This window comes from Suncus etruscus, chromosome 3 (assembly GCF_024139225.1).
Source record: "Suncus etruscus isolate mSunEtr1 chromosome 3, mSunEtr1.pri.cur, whole genome shotgun sequence".
In the NCBI taxonomy this organism is placed as follows: Eukaryota; Metazoa; Chordata; class Mammalia; order Eulipotyphla; family Soricidae; genus Suncus; species Suncus etruscus.
In genome coordinates this window covers 18008789-18030550 of record NC_064850.1, presented here as the reverse complement: position 1 = coordinate 18030550, position 21762 = coordinate 18008789, and the positions used below count along the sequence as shown (strand labels likewise).

Sequence of the window (21762 nt, the reverse complement as noted above, 5' to 3'; positions counted from 1 at the left end):
GACAGTAAAAACCCTTGAAGACCAACAATCCTGAGAGTGATTAAAAATTCTCAGTTGTACTTGAAAAAATGCTGAGTAGTATGTAAAAGATAAGGGAACTGAGAAACTTTGGAACTGTACCTTGTTAACCAGTAACTATGACTCAAACAAGGGGAAGTCCAGATCAGGGACTAGGCAGAGAGCTTAATGGATTGGAGCTCTGACTCTGCATTCAAATGGTTTGGGTTTAACCATAAGTAGTTTATGATCCCCCAGATACTAGGGGGTTGAGTTTAGGCCTCCAACCATTGATCTTGGAAAATTCCCTGAGCACACTAGTATGACCCTAAAACAAAAAAAAATTTAAAAAAGAAGAAAGATAAAGGGACTGGAGTGATAACTGGTAAGGCATTTGCCTTGCATGTGGTTGACCTGGAATAGACCAAAATTTGATCCCTGACATTCCATGTGGTCACTCGAACCTGCCAGAAGTGATTTCTGAGCTCAGCCAAGAGTAACCCCTGAGCACTTCTGGGTATGGCCCCCCTAAAAAAACAAAAAGAAGAAAAGAAAAGAAAAGAAAGAAAGATCGGGGCCAGAGAGATACCACAGCGATAGGGCGTATATCTTGCAATCGGCCAACCCAGGACCAACAGTGGTTCAAATCCCGACATCCCATATGGTCCCCTATGCCTACCAGGAGCAATTTCTTTTCTTTTTTTTTGGTTTTTGGGCCACACCATATGGGATGCCGGGATTCGAACCAACCACCTTAGGTCCTGGGTCAGCTGCTTGCGAGGCAAACCCTGCTGTGCTATCTCTCCGGCCCCCGCCAGGAGCAATTTCTGAGCACAGAGCTAGGAGTAACCCCGAGTGTGACCCAATAAACAAAAACAAACAAACATAAAAGGAAAGATAAAGGTCAGGAATGATAGTATAGTGGGTAAAGTGCTTGCCTTGCACTAGTCTTACTGAAGTTTGATCCCCAGTATCCTATATGGGACCCCCCCCCCCCAGTCCACCACAATTGATTCCTGAGTACAGAGCCAGAAGTAAGCCCTGAACACCAGTAGGTGTGGCCCACAAACAAACAAATATCACTTAAAATTTTTCTGTATTCCTTTTGTTGTTGTTTTGTGGAGTCACACACTTCAGTTAAAGAACTCATGAGATAGTAGGAAAAGGTATCAAATACTTGATTGTCGTGTTCCACACTTTATTGTGATGCTTGCTGGCAGCCATACACTAGTGATGCCAAATATCCTAATAGTAGTGCTTACTTGGATCTCTTTTGGCATGAGGGGTTGTGCTCTGGATGGAACTCTTGGCTTTATGCCTAAAAGGCAGGTTCTGAGCCATCACTAGACCCCTGGACCTTTAATTTAGAAATCAAATCCTCTTAATGATCTAAGAGGAGAGATAGAAAGAGGGTGAAAGTATCAGTGTATGATTTAAGAACAAATTGTTGAATTGGAAAGAAAAAAGGTAGAATTGACCCTAGGAATTGGGTGGTGCAGAGAGCCTTTTACTATATGAGATCTGCCCGGCAATTAAAAGCAGTGCACGGGAAAGCAGATTTAAAATCCTTTGCAACCAGATACCCTTCAGAAAAGGTGCTAAGAACCTCGGTTACCTTGGTCTAGCTTGTTATACTGGTTATTAGAAATAGAGAAGGAAATACCATGGGAAAAGGGGTGGGATTGCTGTAATGGATTTTTCTTCTTTTACAGGTCTAAACAAAAGGCTAGCTTGTCTCATTGTGTGTGTTTTTGTCATATAAGTCACTGCAGGTGTATGAACAGCATTGCTTCTGCAACCAAAGCCTTTACTCACCACATCTTAGGAAGAGAATGGCCACTTCCTGGGGGGCAGTCTTTTGCATGCTGGTGGCATCCTGTGTTTGCACCACTGTCTTCCACAGAGACCAGCAGACATGGTTTGAGGGTGTCTTTCTGTCTTCCATGTGCCCCATCAATGTCAGTGATAGCACCTTATATGGAATTATGTTTGATGCAGGCAGCACTGGCACGCGAATTCACGTTTACACCTTTGAGCAGAGAATGCCAGGTGAGTACCACTACGCCCCTCACCAGAATCTATAATCTATGCTTTCGCCTCTCTTTTCGGAAACAGATGTACTGAGAATGTGTGATGTGATTTAGAGAATCATATAGTTACCACAGTTCTTTCTTCAGAGAATTCTTCGGCTTCTAATTAAACATATATGACTTAGGTGTGATAATTGTGATAATAACAGAGACTTTGGTTATCTGTAAGTCTGAAATCTGTGTTTTCAAGAAGGATAGTTAAATGGGGAAGAGGTGTTAAAAAATAAAGTATAGGGGCCAGAGAGATAGCATGGAGGCAGGGCATTTGTCCTGCTTGCAGAAGGATGGTGATTTGAATCCAGGCATCCCATATGGTCTTCTGAGCCCTCCAGGAGCGATTTCTGAGCGTAGAGCCAGGAGTTACCCCTGAACACTGCTGGGTGTGACCCAAAAACCAAAAAAAAAAAAAAAAAAAAAAAAAAGAAGAAGAAGAAGTATGACTATAATTTGATTTTACTCTTTTTTTTTTTTTTTGGTGGTTTTTGGGTCACACCCGGCAGTGCTCAGGGGTTACTCCTGGCTTCATGCTCAGACATTGCTCCTGGCAGGCACGGGGGGGGGGGGGGGTGAAGGGAAATATAGGATGCTGGGATTCAAACCGATGACCTTCTGCATGAAAGGCAAATGCCTTACCTCTATGCTATCTCTCCGGCCCCAATTTTACTCTTTTCTAAACATGGTTAATTCTCCAAGATACAGAATATTGATTATAGAACCCAGAGAGATAGTAAAGCAGGTAGGGCATTTACCTTGTAGCTGATTTGGTTCAGTCCCTAGCTCCCTATATAGTCCTCCAAGTCCACCAGGAGTGATCCTTGAGTGCAGAGCCAGGAGTAACCCTTGAGCATCACCAGACATGGCCCCCAAAACAAAAACAATATCAATTTTACATTGGGAGAACTATCTTGGAGAATGGGATAAAGGGACTCTGAAGATAAATTTTGTGTGACTTTTCAGTGTTCCTTCTCAGTTTACATTTTAAAGTCTGAGAAAAGAGTAGGAGTAAGCAGAGAAATGGCTGAAAGGACCCCGAAGGATGGCCTATCATCATCTGTCTCCCAAAGAGAGTACCCAGTAGTACTCTTGCAAGTCATCCAAGCCATTCAGTTTTACGAATGAAATTCGTTGGAGTAGTCAGGAAATAGCAGAGGAATCTAGCAGATCATAAGATACAGATTCCAGCATCAAAAGAAGTTTCACATGCTATTCAAGTCATTTCTCATCTGTTTTACTCCTTGCAACATAGGACAGCTTCCAGTTCTGGAAGGAGAAATTTTTGATTATGTGAAGCCAGGACTTTCTGCTTTTGTAGAGCAACCCAAGCAGGTGAGTTTCTTTCAGATAATTATTTAGACCATGGATGCAACTTGATCATGCTGCTCAATAGTTCCTACTGTTCTCTGTTGGTATTGAGATCAGATGTGAGATCAGTTTTCTATCCTCAGCCAATCTGAATAACAGTAATTGTACATCTAGCCTTGCTGGGGTCATATACAGTACAAGAGAAAATGGATTGTGTGTTGGGGCCGGAGTGGTGGTGCAAGCAGTAGGCCGTCTGCCTTGCACATGCTAGCCTAGGACGAACCAAGATTTGATCCCCTGGTGCCCCATATGGTCCCTCAAGCCAGAAGAGATTTCTGAGTGCATAGTCGGAGTAACCCCTGAGTGTCACGGGGTGTGGCCCAGAAAAAAAGAAAAAAAAAATGGACTATGGCTTCGCAGATGTGCACCATTTTTAAAGAGATTGCTCTTAGGCACTTACTATTTATGATTTTAAATGAATGCCATCAACTTCATTAATATACATGCAGAAGATAAACATATTTATTTAGGATATGAGATATAAGTATATAATTAAAGAAATGTAGTCCAAATGAACTCTATTTGAGAGTTCCCTTAATCAGGATAAAACTGTGCTCTACTACAGAAAGTATGTAAGAATCCATGCTAACAACATTTATTATAAAGTATGACTATAGAGGTTTCGTTTTGGTTTCGGTTTTGGTTTTTGTGAGACACCCAGCAACTCCTGGTTTTGCGCTCAGAAATCACTTCTGGCAGGCTTGGAAAACCATATGGGATGCCAGGAATCAAACCAGCTTGGCTGCGTGCAAGACAAACACCCTACCCTCTGTGCTATCGCTCCAGCCCCTGTCTATAGAGTTTTATCATGACTGTATTTCTTTTATTGTTTGTTTGTTTTCTGGCTGCACCCAATGGTGCCCAGGGGTTACTCCTAGCTCTGCACTCAGGAATCACTCCTGGAGTTCTCAGGGAATTATATGGGGTACTGGGGATCAAACATATGTGGACTGAGTATAAGATAAGCTCTCTATCTGCTGTATTATTTCTCCAGCCCCTGATCATGACTATATTTTATACTTGAATACCCACCACATAGACTATTGCCAGAGGAAACACTGAGATAAAATAGAATGAAGTAGAATGTTGAACTTTGGCTTAGATGTAAAGTTCAGTGTCATAAGCATAATCATTAACTGAAGGGAAACATGATATTAAGAATGACCTGATGAGGGCCAGAGCACAAGTGGTAGGGCATTTGCCTTTCATGCGGCTAACCTAGGACGGACTGTGGTTAGATCCCCCGGCATCCCATATAGTCCCCCAAACCAGGAGCGATTACTGAGCAAATAGCCCTGAGCGTCACTGGTGTGGCCTAAAAAACAAACAAAAAATTAAAAATAAAGCCAATGGTTATAGGAGCTGGAGCAATAGTACAGTGCATTGCACACTTGCCTTGCATATAGGTAACCTAGGTTTGTGTCCGGCATCCCATATGGTCCCTTGAGCCCTTCCAGAAGTGATTCCTGAGTGTAGAGCCAGGAGTAACCCCTGAACATTGCCAGGTGGGTCCCAAACCTAAAACATTGGCACCACCGAGAACAACCTGAGCTCCCTAGCATGGTGTGTGTAGCCTTCCCACAACAAAGAAGGTTGGAGCCCTCTAGACTCTGCCTCTCATTTGTATTGCTCTCAAATTCCAGGAACATGTTAATGGACAGGGGTCTCAAACTCGAGGCCCTCAGGCTGTTTGCGGCCCTCCGTACAACATTTTGTGGCCTTGCCCTAGAGCCTAGACGCAGGGGTCTTTAAACTATGGCCCGCGGACCACATATTGTATTTATTCCCATTTTGTTTCTTCACTTCTAAATAAGATATATGCAGTGTGCATAGAAATTTGTTCATAATTTTTGTTTTTACTATAATCTGGCCCTCCAACAGTCTGTAGGACAGTGAACTGGCCTCCTGTTTAAAAAGTTTGAGGGCCCCTGCTAGAGGAATCTTTTTTTGTTTTGTTTTGTTTTAGTTGTTTGGGTCACAACCCCCAATGTTCAAGGCTTACTACTGACTTTGCACTCAAGGATCACCCCGACTTTGCCTCCTGCGGCCCCCAGGTAAATTGAATTTGAGACCCCTGGACTAGACCAATGCCACTAAAATGACTGATTCTTGCATGGGTGGTTTTTCTCTCGAAGGGTGCTGAGACTGTTGAAGGACTCTTGGAGGTGGCCAAAGAGTCAATCCCCCAGAGTCACTGGAAAAAGACCCCAGTGGTCCTAAAAGCAACAGCGGGACTCCGCTTACTACCAGAACAGAAAGCCGAAGCTCTTCTCTTTGAGGTAATTTTCAAATCTTTGTGTTGGCTTGTTCTTTTCCCTATATCAATTGTGAGTGTGTATGAGTGCGTGCGTGCGTGCGTGTGTGTGTGTGTGTGTGTGTGTGTTTGTGTTGTGTGCGTGTGTCTACAGAATTTGATGGGAAAGCAGTAGCTTTTCTATTGCTACAGGAGCCATCCAGAACTTTTACTTTTGAGTTTTGTCTACTCATCTGAGAAATGGAATAGAAAAAGGCCCTCCAGCCTGATTGTATCTCCTAGTATAATTTATTTATATATATTTACATATGTATGTACATATATACATATGTATATGTATATATATATATATATATATATATATAAACACTAGCATACCCTATTTGAGCTGGCAAGATCAAATATATTTCTTTTCTTGGGTCCAGACATCTAGAAATTGGATATGAGTCTGTTCAAGGTCTTTTTTTGTTTGTTTGTATTTTTGGGTCACACCTGGCAGCGCTCAGGGGTTACTCCTGGCTCTATGTTCAGAAATCACCTCCGGCAGGCTCAGGGGACCATATGGGATGCCTGGATTCGAACCACTGTCCTTTTGCATGCAAGGCAAATGCTTTACCTCCATGCTATCTCTCCGGCCCTGCCACAATATATTTTTATAACCATGGAAATCCAGAGTTTTTCTTTTTTTCTAGGTAAAAGAAATCTTCAAGAAGTCACCTTTCTTGGTACCAGATGACAGTGTTAGCATCATGGATGGATCCAATGAAGGTGGGAGAGATGTTGATATATGTATTAGAGGGACGGGTTGGGGTAAATTAAAGATGTGATTAAAGAGAAAGCTGGTGTGAGATAGCTTGAAGGGCTGGAGTGCATGATTTCTATACAGAAGTCTCAGATTCAACCCATTGCACCACATGATCTGAGCACTGCATGGAATGAACTCTGAGCACTGAGCCTAGAGTAATCCCTGAACACCACTATAGGTGGCTTCCCTCAAAAAAGAAAAAGAAATAGAATATGGGAACACAGCTAAGACTCTAAAGAAAAAGAAAATGGGTAAGGGAGAATGGGATCAAGGTAAAGGGAAGGATGGGGAAGGAAAGTATTTATGGATTTAGAAAAGACAAAATGTGGCCAGGGAAGGCCAGAGTATGCTCTAGAAGGTCATTCTTGTCTTTCTTTCTGTTTCAGGCATCCTGGCTTGGATTACTGTGAATTTTCTTACAGGTTAAATTTTCTCAAGTTTATCTTAAGACCTCAATTACTGGTTTGGGACTAGGAATATGGATCAAGTGGTAGAGCACCTGTCTGAGTTAAGGCCCCTTTAACTCATCATATCTGCTGGGTTTGGTCCCTTCCAACCCACTGTACCCAGTACTGCTCATATAGGATCAGAAAATATAATATGGTTTTCTCCATACTGTTACTTGTTAAAAATGGAAAAGGAGTCTGGAGCCATAGAATAGGGGTTATTGTGTTTGGTTACCTGTGACTTACCCTGGTTTGATCCCTAGCATTGCAGTATAATCTCCAGAGCACCACCAGAACTGACCCCTGAGGATCACTGGGTGTGGCCCCTTCCTGTTCCCCCCCAAAAATTAAAAATGAAAGGGAGGGCCCAGAGAGATAGCACAGCGGCGTTTGTCTTGCAAGCAGCCGATCCAGTACCAAAGGTGGTTGGTTCGAATCCCGGTGTCCCATATGGTCCCCCGTGCCTGCCAGGAGCTATTTCTGAGCAGATAGCCAGGAGTAAGCCCTGAGCACCACTGGGTATGGCTCATAAACAAGAACAAAAGAAAGAAAAAAAAAAGGGGGAAAGACAAATGGGAAGTTTTAGAGGTTATAACTTGCCTTCAGTGCTTTAGCTGTAGCAGGCTTCCCTTTGAGTTAAACAAGAACAGAAGAGAAACTTAGGAGCAAACGGGTTGAGCTACCCAAGAAGCAGATGTTCAGAGCTGACTCTCATTCACAGGTCAACTGCACGGTCACGGCCATGAAACTGTGGGCACTCTCGATCTGGGGGGCGCTTCCACACAGATCACGTTCCTTCCTCAGTTAGAGGTGAGTCATGTACAGAAAGTGCTGGTTTGCAGTCATTGGCTGACCCATAATGGTGCACAAGGCAGCAGTCTTCTGTATTCAGATAGCAGCAGATCTGCTACTTAAGTCAGTTCATTATTGACCGGACTTGCCTTGTCCACTCATTGAGTAGAATCCCTCTGTGAGAATAGCAATTGATCTCCATCATCTTTGATTTTGGGGGAAAGAGGGGGAGATGGTGTGGATCACATCATTAGGTGATTAAGATCCTATCTTGTATTTTTGTTTTTTTCTGATTTGCAGAAAACCCTGGTTCAAACCCCACGGGACTACCTCACTTCCTTCGAGATGTTTAACAGCACTTATAAACTCTACACTCATAGGTGAGGAGAGGGACAGGGAGGAGGGAGGAGTAATCTTCCATGTGGTATGATATTTCAAAATAATTGGAAACTTCACTTATTGCGTCTGACCAACCTTACAGTCTATGCCAACCCCCAAAGGCCTATTACTGAAACATTAGCCACTTATCAAAACCCAAGGAACCAAGGAATTTTCTCCATTTTTGTTTTGTTGTTTTGGTTTTGGCCACACTTGGCTATGCTAAGGGCTTATTCCTGGCTCTGTGCTCAGGATCACTCGTGGTGGGCTTGGGGAGCTCTAAATGGGATACCAGGAATCAAACCTGGTGAGAAGTGTGTGAGGCAAAAGCCCTACATGCTGTCCTATTGCTGCTGCCTCTTCATTCTTTGCTTCACAAGGTTATCATTTAAGGAATTAAATTCTCCCTGAAGAAAATATGGAAGGGACTTCTTCCTAGAGAAGACAGCCTTTGAACTGGTCTTCAGTTGTTTAAAATCCAGCCTGGCATTTGTTAGATCCTAGTGCAGGGCAGGGAGCTAAGATACTCAGCTTTTCTGGGGCTGATTCCCAGGTGCTCACAGTCTTTGGTCTTTAAATCATAGCTCTGAAAAGTTCTTACTCTGTGGCCTTGATCTAAACAGTGGGAATTACTGAATGAGACCAATAGGGCAGAGATCAAGGTTTTCTTCCCTCCAGAAGGAGACAGAGCTTGAGTTTTTTGTTTTGTTTTTTTTTTGTTTTTGGTTTTTGGTTTTTGGTTCATACCCGGCAGCACTTAGGGATTACTCCTGGCTCTATGCTCAGAAATTGCCCCTGGCAGGCACAGGGGACCAGATGGGATGCCGGGATCTGAACCACTACCCTTCAGCATGAAAGGCAAATGCCTTCTCTCCATGCTATCTCTCCAGCCCCGAGAATAAGTTTGTTACTCTGAAAAGAATTAGCTTTAGGAGAACTCCAGGAGCAGCATGAAATAAATCAGTCCTGTATTTTACAGTTACTTGGGATTTGGATTGAAAGCTGCAAGACTAGCAACCATGGGCGCCCTGGAAACAGAAGGTTTGTCTGGGTACTTGTGCTTGGGGATGTGTGTGTGTGGTGAAAATGATACCAACAGTCAGATTGCTTTTTCCCAGAACTGGGCAGTGATTCTGTGGAGGATAGGATTGATCTGAATTAGGAAGCGTGCTGTATACTGAATGTAATAACCAAAAATTCCTTTTATTTTAGGAGTTCATATATTTAGGTATATATATTATAAGCCTTTTCCAGAATAGAGTTTATATAAATCTATACATATATTGGGAAGAGTATGTGGCAGCAGGCTGAAGTGTGTGCAGAAATTCATGACTCAATAAGTTTTACAGGAGCTTCCTTTGGCTTTTTCTGGGAGGGGTGAGAGCAGCCCTGCAGGGGCCGGGCGGTGGCGCTAAAGGTAAGGTGCCTGCCTTGCCTGCGCTAGCCTCGGACGGACCGCGGTTCAATCCCCCGGCGTCCCATATGGTCCCCCAAGCCAGGAGTGACTTCTGAGCGCATAGCCAGGAGTAACCCCTGAGCGTCACCGGGTGTGGCCCAAAAAAAAAAAAAAAAAAAAAAAAAAAAAAAAAAAAAAGAAAGCAGCCCTGCATAGTAGAGAGACTCACCTTTTCTTTTTTTTTTTTGGGGGGGGTCCACACCCGGCAGTGCGCAGGGGTTACTCCTGGCTCCATGCTCAGAAATCACTCCTGGCAGGCTCGGGGGACCATATGAGATGCCAGGATTCGAACCAATGACCTTCTGCGTGAAAGGCAAACGCCTCACCTCCGTGTTATCTCTCCGGCCCCAGAGACTCACCTTTTCATGAGTGAAGGAGTCAGGGCTCAGCTTTTGGGGTCAGGTAGAACTGGATTTAGCCCCAGTTTATAATTTTTGGCAAGAGGACTAACTTCTTCAGTCTGTCATGATCTTAACTGAGATTTGGCATTGAATATACTCGATATTCTGCCTGACTTGTGAAGATGAATATGTAGTATTCCCATTTACAGGCATCTATAAAGGTATTTCATTTAAGCTTCACAAGAGCCATTGAGGAAAGCAGAATCATATTTTTCTGTTTTAAGAAAGGGGGAACTACTCTTGTAGTGTCTGAATTAGTCTGAAATGTGATGGAAGCCATGGATCCTTCCACCATCAGCATAAAAATTTTTCTGTTAGTTTCAGGGGATACATCAACTGTGGGCAAGTCACATACAATTCCTCTCAGAAGCCAAGAAGATGGCTCAAAGGGCTCGTTTAATCTCTAGAACCACAGAGTCTCCTGAGCACCACATGGTGTGGCCTCAAAACAAACAAAAAACAAAAGAATTCTTTCCCCACCTCCTTCCCCACAAAAGAATTCTTTTCATAAGATGTAGTCATGTAACAAATTTTATTATTTTAAGACCCATTGGCCTGGGTGATTTCTTTCAACTTCACTGGCTTCTTGTTTTTCTTGGTTTTTTTTTTTTTTTTTTTTTTTTTTTTTTTGGTTTTTGGGCCACACCCGGTAATGCTCAGGGGTTACTCCTGGCTATGCACTCAGAAGTTGCTCCTGGCTTGGGGGACCATATGGGACACCGGGGGATCGAACTGTGGTCCGTCCAAGGCTAGCGCAGGCAAGGCAGGCACCTTACCTCTTGCGCCACCGCCCGGCCCCCGCTTCTTGTTTTTCTTCCTCCTGTCTCACACCTTTGCTTCTCACTTTGGGTCTGATTTCTTTCAGGGATTGATGGACACACCTTCCGAAGTGCATGTTTGCCAAGATGGTTGGAAGCAGAGTGGGTCTTTGGGGGTGTGAAATACCAGTATGGTGGCAATCAAGAAGGCAAGTGCTACTTCCTTACCCTCATGGGTTGATGTTGTTAATTTCCCAATAAGACTCTGGAAGTTATTTACGGGGGACTTTTTCCTAGAGCTCATGAGAAGCTTGTCAGGTGGCAAAGACTCATTCCAAAATTGACCTTGGTCTCCCTTCAGGGGATGTTGTGAAGTAACTGTCAATATGATAGGCATCACTCTGTGTCCTGCTGCTCCTATGGCCCATTGGGGTAGAGCCATTCGGCAGAGTGAAACTGATTCAGATTCAAGTTCATTTTTAGCTGCTTAAGTTACCTAAAATTGGGACCTTAAGATCAAAGAAAAAGAAAACTTGATTATTTCAATGAAATAATCTTCTAGATTCCTCTCCTACATTCTATGGAACTTAATGGCTGCAAGCAGCTCAATCTTATTCAGCACCAGTGAGGGACGTGGGTGCATTTCTTCAGAGTGAGGAGGCAGCGATAGTTTGTCCAGCTTTTGTCAGACCTTTGTTCTCAGCCTCAGCTTCTGCTTTACTTGATCCTCCTGCTCCTCTCATTAGTTCTAGCAGCTTATCTACGAAGGAGGTCCCTTCCCCTGCTTTCTCACCTGGTCCCCGGTATCCCTTTGCCCTGGCAGGGGAGATGGGCTTTGAACCCTGTTATGCTGAAGTGCTGAGGGTGGTCCGTGGAAAACTTCATCAGCCAGATGAGATCCGAAGAAGCTCCTTCTATGCCTTCTCATACTATTATGATCGAGCCGCTGAAACCAACCTGATCGGTGAGTTTTCGCCAGGTATAAGGCTAGGAAAGAAACTGGGGAAAGCCCAGAGAGAAGCTGCTGCTTAGCAGGTGACGATCTGTTGTTCTTCAGACATGGTTTTTTGGGTGATAATCCTCACCCAAATGGATGTGGGAATATTGATTTAGAATCCTTGGGAAATAGAAATATGATCCCTCTTGCTTGTCTATTGGAAAGGATTATCTACCCAGCTGTGGGGTTCTTAGCTTGGAGTTTTGCACAAGAAATCAGACAGAGTCATGGTAAAAGGTTCATTTCAGCCAGGGTTCGTCGAGTTGCTGCTTGGATCTTACTGAGCCAGCCAACCTTCTTTTTCTTTTCTTTTTCTTTTTTTTTTTTCTTTTTGGGCCACACCCGATGACACTCAGGGGTTACTCCTGGCTATAAGTTCAGAAGTTGCTCGTGGCTTGGAAGACAATATGGGATGCCGGGGGATTGAACCATGGTCTGGCCTAGGCTAGTGCATGCAAGACACGCTTTACTGCTTGCACCACCGCTCTGGCCCCTAACCTTCTTTTTCTGTTGCATTCCCTGCCACTTTTATTGGCCACAGTTTAACATAAATCACCTGAGGAGTAGGGTTGACTTAATTAAGGGTAATATGTAAAAAGGTAGTAAGTAAAAGGGTAGCAAGTAAAAGGGTAGTCGTGCTAATAATTAATTCAAAAAATATGAAATGAAAAGGTAAAGTGATTTTAAAGGTGCATAACAGGGGCTGGAGAGATAGCACAGCGGCATTTGCCTTGCAAGCAGCCAATCCAGGAGCTAAGGTGGTTGGTTCAAATCCCGGCGTCCCATATGGTTCCCCGTGCCTACCAGGAGCTATTTCTGAGCAGATAGCTAGGAGTAACCCCTGAGCACCGCCGGGTGTGGCCCCCCCCCCAAAAAAAAAAGGTGGAGAACAACCTGCAGGCCTAGGTGCCATTCCCAGTAATATTTGGCTCAGAAGAAAGGACCTGGCAGTTCAGTGCTTGGGCCTAGTGAGCAGTGCTTCTGGGTGCTATAAGTGCTGGGAACTCTACTGTATAGTGCTTGGGATTGAATTCAGGGCCTCTAGCATAAATTAACTCTTTTAAAATAAATTACTGAGGGCCGGAGAGATAGCATGGAGGTAAGGCATTTGCCTTGCATGCAGAAGGTCTGTGCTTCAAATCCCAGTATCCCATATGGTCCCCCGAGCCTACCAGGAGTGATTTCTGAGTGTAGAGTCAGGAGTAACCCCTGAGCGCTGCCAGGTGTGACCCAAAAACCAAAAATAAATAAATAAAAATTTTGACGTATAATTGACAAAAAATTATAAATTATTGAGGTATAATTGACAAAAAATACATACAAAATGTACATTTTGTTGACATTTTTGTTTTTGTTAGCTTTTGTTTTGTTTGGGGGTCATACCTGATGATGCTCAGCGGTTGCTTCTCGAGGTGCACAGAGGACCAAGTTGTTCTGGGAATTAAAACAGGTCTTCAGAATACACAGCCCTTGGAGCTATCTCCCAGGCTCCAGTTTACTAATTTGTTTTTTTTTGGTGGGGGGAGCTCAGGGGTTACTCCTAGCTATGCGCTCAGAAATTGCTCCTAGCTTGGGGAACCGACCATATAGGATGCTGCGGAATCGAACTGTGGTCTGTCCTGGGTCAGCCGCATGCAAGACAAATGCCCTACCGTTGTGCCATTGCCCTGGCCCCTAGTTTACTAAGTTTTAACATATGTAACATTCACAAAACTATCACCAGATTAAATAATAAACTTAAGGCCAGAGAGATAGTATAGGAGATGCTTGACTTGTATGTGGCTGATCTTGGTCCCATCCTGATTTTGCATATAGTCCTCCAAGCAAGACCAGGAGTGATGTCTGAGCACAGAGCAGAACTAAGCCCTGAGCATTGCAATGCATGAATCAACCTCCATCTGAAATGAAAAATAATGAGCATATTCATAATTCCCAGTGGTTTATTTCTTTCTAATATATATATTCATAATTCCCAGTGGAATTATTATATATATTTGGTTTTTGAGCCACACCCGGCACTCAGAAATCGTCCCTGGTAGGCTTGGGGAACCATATGGAATGCCTGGAATCGAACCCAGATTCATCCCGGGTAAGCCATATGCAAGGCAAACGTCCTACCTCTGTGCTATCACTCTGGTCCCCTTTTGATTTCTTTTTTTTTTTTTTTTTGGTTTTTGGGCCACACCCAGCAATGCTCAGGGGTTATTCCTGGCTGTCTGCTCAGAAATAGCTCCTGGCAGGCACGGGGGACCATGTGGGACACCGGGATTCGAACCAACCACCTTTGGTGCTGGATCGGCGGCTGCTTGCAAGGCATACGCCACTGTGCTATCTCTCCGGGCCCAACTCACATTTTTTGATTTCTTTAAAGTCACACTAGTAATGTTTTATTTTTACCTATTTGAATGTACTTGTGTGCTAATTTCCTCATTTCTTTTTGTTTTTGGTTTTGGTTTTGGTTTTTGAGCCACACCCAGTGATGCTCAGGGGTTGCTCCTGGCTCTGTGCTCAACAATCGCTCCTGGCTTGGGGGACCATATGGGATGCCAGGGGATCGAACTGCCATCAGTCCGAGGCTAGAGCGGGCAAGGCAGATGCCTTACAGCTTGTGCCACTGCTCTGGCCCCTAATTTTCTTATTTCTGATGTGTTTTCTTATGTACTGATGTTTTTAGAGACTGAAGCAATAGTACAGTGGGTAAGACAATTACCTTGTATGGAGTCAACCTCAGTTTGATCCCTCTCACCCCATCTGGTCCTCTGAGCACTGAATACAGTCAGGAGTATGCCCTGGGGCCAGAGAAATAGCACAGCGGTAGAGCATTTGCCATGCACGCAGCCAACCCAGGACATACCTAGGTTCGATTCCCAGCAACTTATCCCGCCAGGATAAGTTACTCCTGTCTCTACTAGGCTCAGAAATTGGCAGGCTCAGGGGACCATCTGGGATGTCGGGATTCAAACCACCGTTCTGCATGCAAGGCAAATGCCTTACCTCCATGCTATCTCTCCGGCTCCATGGAAACTATATTTTTATTGTGATTAAATATACATTATATAAAAATTTAGATGAATGGTGGGGCCAAGAGATAGCATGGAGATAGGGCATTTGCTTTGCATGCAGAATGTCGGTGGTTCGAATCTCGGCATCCCCTATAGTCCCCCAAGCCTGCCAGGAGCGATTTCTGAGCATAAAGCCAGGAGTAACCCCTGAGCGCTGCTGAGTATGACCCAAAAACAAAACAAAACAAAAATAGATGAATGATATAGATTGCATTGAATGGTATGGATTTTTTAATGTTATCACATTTATTGTTAAAAATTTTATTTTGAGTTTTTTGTTATGAATATCCCTAAAGTGACTTCGTTTCTGTTCTGTTTAATTTCAGATTACGAAAAGGGGGGAGTTTTGAAAGTCGAAGACTTTGCAAGGAAAGCAAGGGAAGGTGAGTATTAGTGGCATCCCTTGAAGTTGAGCCTGTGAGGCTGCACCTCTCAACTGCAGTGCCCTTACCTGGAGTCACAGTGTCACAGGAAACTTCTCAGAAGACTGGCTTTCTGTCTGCTAGGAATTAAAAACATTGAATGCGGGCCCAGAGAGATAGCACAGCGGCGTTTGCCTTGCAAGCAGCCGATCCAGGACCAAAGGTGGTTGGTTCGAATCCCGGTGTCCCATATGGTCCCCTGTGCCTGCCAGGAGCTATCTCTGAGCAGACAGCCAGGAGTAACCCCTGAGCACCACAGGGTATGACCCAAAAACCAAAAACCAAAAAAAAAAAAAAAACATTGAATGGAGGCTCAGCCAAGCTGAGTGCTTGCTTTACACAAGGGAAACCCAGGTTTGATGTCTAAGCAACACTAGGAGCAACCCCCAAGACAGAGCTCAGAGTAGCATATACCTGAGAAATCCACAAAAACAAAGACATTTAAGTGGCATTGAAAACTGTAGGAGGGACAGGAGCGATACTACAGCACAAAAGTGCTTGCCTTATATACAGCTGACTAGAGAATCTCCAGGACCCCATATGGTTCCCCGAACCCACTAGAAGTGATCCCTGAGTACAGAGCCAGAAGGAACCCCCGAGCACTGCTGGGTGTGGCCCAAATACCCCATCCGACCCCCACACCCCAAAAATTTAGCAAATATACTGGCATTCATGTACATTAGATTACATATGCTGTGGCACCAGAAATATGCAGTAATAAGAGCTATAAGTGTAAGAGTTTAGGCCAAGCCTCTAATATTCCCAGGCATCTGGGAGATTTTGGTTTTTCTAATCTACACTGAGAATCAATTGACTTTCAACAGTCAACCCAGTTGATTGCTATGTAGAATTCCACTCTTTGCTCTGTCACCCTCTCAGTGTGTGATAACCTGGAGAACTTCAGCTCAGGCAGTCCCTTCTTGTGCATGGACCTCAGTTACATCACCGCCTTGTTGAAGGATGGCTTTGGCTTTACAGACAGCACTGTCCTACAGGTAAGAGCCATGGAACTGTTATCTCGTTTGGGAGTTGGAAAGAAAGTGCTAATAGCTTGTTCAGTGAACTGGAGTGATAGTACAGTGGGCTAAAGCACTTGCCTTGCATGTGGCCAACCTGGGTTCAGTTCCTGGAATCCCATATGGTCCCCCAAGCATGCCAGGAGTGATTTCTGGGTGTAGAATCAGCAGTAACCCCTAAGCATCACCAGGTGTAGTCCCAAAACAAAAACAAACCAGAAAAAAGAAAGGTGTGTAATTAGAATTGTCATAGGTGGGATTTAGAGGTATTTTAATATGATATGGGCTTTGACCAAGATTATACAAGTAAGTAAATTGTGTTTTTATCTCTCAAGCTGCTGCTCAACTCCACCATTTCCCCTTCCTGTTGTCCCAGTTGCAGAAGTTTGTATTGCTTAATTTCTGTATTATACAGATTTCACAAGCTCATTGGTATCAAGACATTTAGAATTAAAATGCATTTACAGGAGACCAGAGTGATAGCACAGTGGTAGAGTGTTTGCCTTGCACATGGCCAAACCGGAACTGACCCGAGTTCAATCCCCAACATCCCATATGGTCCCCCGAGCCTGTCAGGAGTGATTTCTGAGCACAGAGCCAGAATAACCCTTGAGTTGCTGCCAGATGTGGCCCCAAAACAAAACAAGAAAACCCCCAAATTTTATCTACCTAGAATATTGTCATTTGGGAGGAAGTGGTGATCCTGGCTAGGCTGGTGGGGAGGGGCATCGAAAAAGGAGGTGGACAAAGGATATTGTCATTTGTATACTTAACACAGACACATTAGTTGCCAATAGAGTCTAGTTTAAGCTTGCTTTTAACTGGTTGGCTATCAGATCTGAATTTTAGCATAGTTGGCCATCAGATCTGAATTTACAGTTCTATAAGCCTACTATTCTTTGATATTTGTTTCCCGTATCAAATTTTAAGGTTCCTCACCCAAAACACAAATATTTACAGTACCTATTTTGTAAGGCTATTATGAGAATTGAGATAATGCATACAATATTCAGTGCCTCGCCCTTGGTAAATCCTTGATTTTGGTATTGGTGTTTGATCAGGAATTTTATACAAATTGCGGATATTTTATAGATAAAAGAAGTCCTTCTGGAGGACAGAGTGATAGTACAATGGTCAGGGTGCTTACCTGTAGTGGTCAGGTGCCTGCATGTAGCCAACCTGGGTTCAATCCACAGCACCCTTTATGGTCTCCCAAGCCTGCCAGATGTGATCCCTGAGCACTGAGTCAGGAGTAACTCCTAAGCACAGCTGGTTATGTCCCAAGAACAAGATAAAAGATAAAAGAACAACAAGAAAAGATAAATCATTCTCAAGTCTTAATTACTTTCTTCTACTTAAGCCTCAGTAATAACCAAGAAATCAAAGTACTACTTCTGCCATTTCCATATTGACATCCTTTTAGTTTTTATTATTTAAGTGGCAGCAGAATTTCAATCAAGAGTAGAGAAGGGCTGGAGCGATATAGCACAGCAGTAGGACGTTTACTTAGCACTATGACCAATACTGGACAGACCCCAGTTTGATTCCTGGCATCCCATATGGTCCCTCAAACCTGTTAGGAGCGATTTCTGAGCACTGCTATAGTGGCCCAATAACAAAACAAAACAAACAATAAAGCATAGAGGGTCTGGGAGATAGTTCAGTGGTGATGAGTTCAAATACTAGTACTACATGGCCCCTTGAGTACTACCAAGTGTGCTGGCAGCCGACCATCCCCAACAGGGCAGGACCCACGAAGCTTTGCATCCTTGGGTCTACCATTGAATTGGCCAGCCTGGTTGGCTCAGGGTCATCAAGAGTGTCTCCTGAGCATCCTCAGCACTGCTTTGAAGGATTCCCCCCAGTAAATAAATAATCAAGCACTCTGGGGGAGACAGTATACCTAGTCTGCCAGCTCAGTCCTCAGGGCAAAGGAAAGACATTTGGTAGGGGCTCTTCCAATTTGATTCGCATGTCACATGTCTGAGATTAAACTTAAGACCATAAATTATGTGTTCTTATTCTAAGTTTTTGGCAGACTGGTAAAATTTTATCAGATTAGCGAAACAGGTGTGTTATAAGAAGCAAAAATTAATCTACCAGTTTTCAATTTTTTTTTATTTTTTTTTTCAATTTTTTTTCAATTTTTTTCAATTTTTTTTTTTAATATGGAATGCTTTACAAATTTGTGTTGTCATCCTTGTGCAGGGGCCATGTTAATCTTCTCTGTATTGTTCCAATTTTAGTATATGTGCTGCTGAAGAGAGAACTGTTTTTTTTGTTTGTTTTTTGGGCCACACCTAGTGGTGCTCAGGGGTTACTCCTGGCTCTCTACTCAGAAATCGCTACTGGCAGGCATGGGGGACCATATGGGTTGCCCAGATTCCAATCACCACTGGTCTTGGGTCGTCGCTTGCAAGGCAAACACCCTATCATTGTGCTATCTCTTCAGCCCCTCGGTTTACAAATTTTTATATATGATGGTAATGGCATCTTCAACAGATATGCAGAATGCCATTGAAACAGATGACAGGGGTCAGAGAGATAAGGCAGCTGTAGGGCATTTGCCTTGCATGCAGCCGACCCTGGAGAGACCTGGTTCAATTCCCAGCATCCCATACGGTCCCCCAGTCTGCCAGGGGCGATTTCTGAGTACAGAACCGGAAGTAATCCCTGAGCACTGTTGGGTGTGGCCCACCAACTAATCAATCAATCAATCAATCAAGTTGAAAAAAAAAGATGACAGTAAACAATCTGGTTGAGGTATAGAGGTTGGGAGCCTGAAGTGCCTTCATTTTTTTGGCCTTTTTCCTTTGAAGCACTGAAGAAGTCTATTATAAATTATAAAGAAACAAATTAAAATTATAGGGGCTAGAGCAGTGGCGCAGTTGGTAGGGTGTTTGCCTTGCACGTGCTAACCTAGGATGGACAGCAGTTTGATCTCCTGGCATCCAATATGGTCCCCAAGTCAGGGCGATTTATGAGCGCATAGCTAGGAAAACCCCTGAGCATCACTGGGTGTGGCCCAAAAACCAAAATATTTTAAAAAATTAAAATTATAAAGACCAAAAAAAACACAAAAACGAAAACAAAAAAAGGGCCTGAGAGATAGCATGGAGGTAAGGTGTTTGCCTTGCATGCAGAAGGTTGGTGGTTCGAATTCCGGCATCCCGTAGGTCCCCCGAGCCTGCCAGGAGTAACCCCCGAATGCTGCTGGGTATGACCCAAAAACCAAAAATACAAAATTATAGAGAAAAAAAATGTGATGAGCACTAATCTAACCCCCTTGTTATGAGGAAATTGGTTCTAAACTTTTATCTAAGGTTATTGTACTAATTGAGATATAAATTGAGACACAAATTGACCTAGAGGGGCTGAAGTAATAGCACAGTGGGTAGTGCATTTGCCTTGCACTTGGCCGAGCAGGGTTCGAACCCGGGTACCCCATGTTGTTACCCCGAACCTATCAGGAGTGATTTCTGACACAGAGGCCAGGAGTAACCCCTGAGCATCGCCGGGTCTGGTTCATAAAACAAAACAATAATGACCTACAATGCCATCAATACCTTTGTTGGTCATTCATGCTTAAGAAGAAGCAGTTGGGGCCGGTGAGGTGGTGCCTTGCAAGCGCTAGCCAAGGAAGGACCGCGACTGCGGTTCGATTCCCCGGCGTCCCATATGGTCCCCCCAAGCCAGGGGCAATTTCTGAGCGCTTAGCCAGGAGTAACCCCTGAGCATCAAATGGGTGTGGCCCAAAAAAAAAAAAAAAGAAGCAGTTGCTTAAATATAAATTAAGATTTTAATATTTTCGGGGCCGGGCGGTGGCGCTAAAGGTAAGGTGCCTGCCTTGCCTGCGCTATCCTTGGACGGACCGCGGTTCGATTCCCCGGTGTCCCAGATGGTCCCCCAAGCCAGGAGCAACTTCTGAGCGCATAGCCAGGAGTAACCCCTGAGCGTTACCGGGTGTGGCCCAAAAACCAAAAAAAAAAAAAAAAAGATTTTAATATTTTCTTTCCTATCTCTGAATCTCTTCCCAACTTTTGGTCTTATCTGTGCTGTCCTGTCCATTAACATTACTTCATTGATAAATAGGTGATTTTGGAAAAGAATACAGGATATTATTTTTAGGATTAGTAAAAGAAGCTTTCTGGGGGCCGGAGAGATAGCATGGAGGTAAAGCATTTGCCTTGCATGCAGAAGGTCGGTGGTTCGAATCCTGGCATCCCATATGGTCCCTGAGCCTGCCAGGAGCGACTTCTGAGCATAGAGCCAGAAGTAACCCCTGAGCACGGCCCAAAAAACAAAAAAACAAAACAAACAAAAAGCTTTCTGTCTAGAAACTTCTATTATAAGGCCTGAGCATAAGTGTGTCCTGGGTCAAAAATTTAGGGATCATGGGGCCAGAGAGATAGCTTGGAGGTAGGGCGTTTGTCTTGCATGCATGGTGATTCGAATCTCAGCATCCCATATGGTCCCCTGAGCCTGTTAGGAGTGATTTCTGAGCATAGAGTCAGGAGTAACTCCTGAGCACTGCTATTTGTGACCCCTCCCCTCAAAAAATTAGGGATCAAAAAGGTAGGCTTAGGAGCCAGAGTGCTAGAACAATAGGTAGGGCATTTAGCTTGCATCCTGCCAACCTAGGTTTGATCCGTGGAATTCCACATGGTTTCTAGAGCACTGCCAGGATTGTAGAGCCGGGAATAACCCCTGAGCACTACCAGAGTAGACCTCCAAAAAATAAAAAAACAAACTAATAAAAGAGTAGATCTAAGTGCAGTAGGATAAGGTAAGAGAGAAACGGTTCCAGAGAAGGGAGTGTTCAAATCTTGGTTTGGCCATGGCTTATCTTTGCATATATTTCTGTCTGTGTCCTGTTTGCTAATCTTAAAATTGAGTGAAAATTTGACCTTTTTCCTCCACAACAGCTCTCAAAGAAAGTGAACAATATAGAAACAGGCTGGGCCCTGGGGGCTACCTTTCACCTGCTGCAGTCTCTGGGCCAGTCCCACTGAGGACACACCTTCAGAGGACATGTCCCTCAGAGGCCACATTTGCTGCTGCCTTTGCAAGGGGAGGGACGAAGACCCCGCCGTGTTTTAGCCGAACTGGGAACTGCATCTACTGGAACCCCAGCTGACTTCATCAGAGGAGGGGCTTTGTTGGTGGATCTTGCCCTTGAATTGAGAGATGTAGGTTTTATTACCTTTATATATCTAATGTGAACTGTTACATCATCACTCTGTGTGTTCAGCTGGCACCAGAGTCTAAATAATTGAGATTCCTGTCTCACAGGGAGCCAGAAGAAATTGCTCTGGAATCAGCCTTGGAAAACCCAGGGGCAGACTCTGGGAGCCAAAGAAAATCTCATTTCGACCGAGTGCCTCATTCCTTTGAACATTTGCATCATCTTCTGTCCTGCTAAATTGAGCTTGATTGCCATCCCAGTAGCTATGAGGGACACTAGCCCTGTGTTGTTTTTCCCCCAATATTTTCCTGTTTCACCCTTGTCTTTACCCACCACCCCTT

At 44.0% G+C, this 21762-nt stretch overlaps 1 protein-coding gene and 1 non-coding gene across 2 annotated transcripts; one reads left to right on the top strand and one right to left on the bottom strand.

Moving 5' to 3' along the window:
* Window positions 1-1760: 1760 nt before the first annotated feature.
* Window positions 1761-21427, top strand: ENTPD5 (ectonucleoside triphosphate diphosphohydrolase 5 (inactive)). The gene is made up of 13 exons (XM_049770547.1): window positions 1761-2046; window positions 3334-3413; window positions 5585-5728; window positions 6396-6471; window positions 6895-6930; window positions 7676-7764; window positions 8047-8126; window positions 9104-9165; window positions 10847-10948; window positions 11563-11703; window positions 15125-15181; window positions 16100-16215; window positions 21162-21427. The coding sequence occupies exons 1-13, from the start codon at window positions 1830-1832 to the stop codon at window positions 21246-21248; spliced, it is 1287 nt and encodes a 428-aa protein (XP_049626504.1). The 5' UTR covers window positions 1761-1829; the 3' UTR covers window positions 21249-21427.
* Window positions 18399-18506, bottom strand: LOC126004735 (U6 spliceosomal RNA). The gene has a single exon (XR_007493996.1). It is a non-coding gene; the product is annotated as a U6 spliceosomal RNA (small nuclear RNA).
* Window positions 21428-21762: the final 335 nt, after the last annotated feature.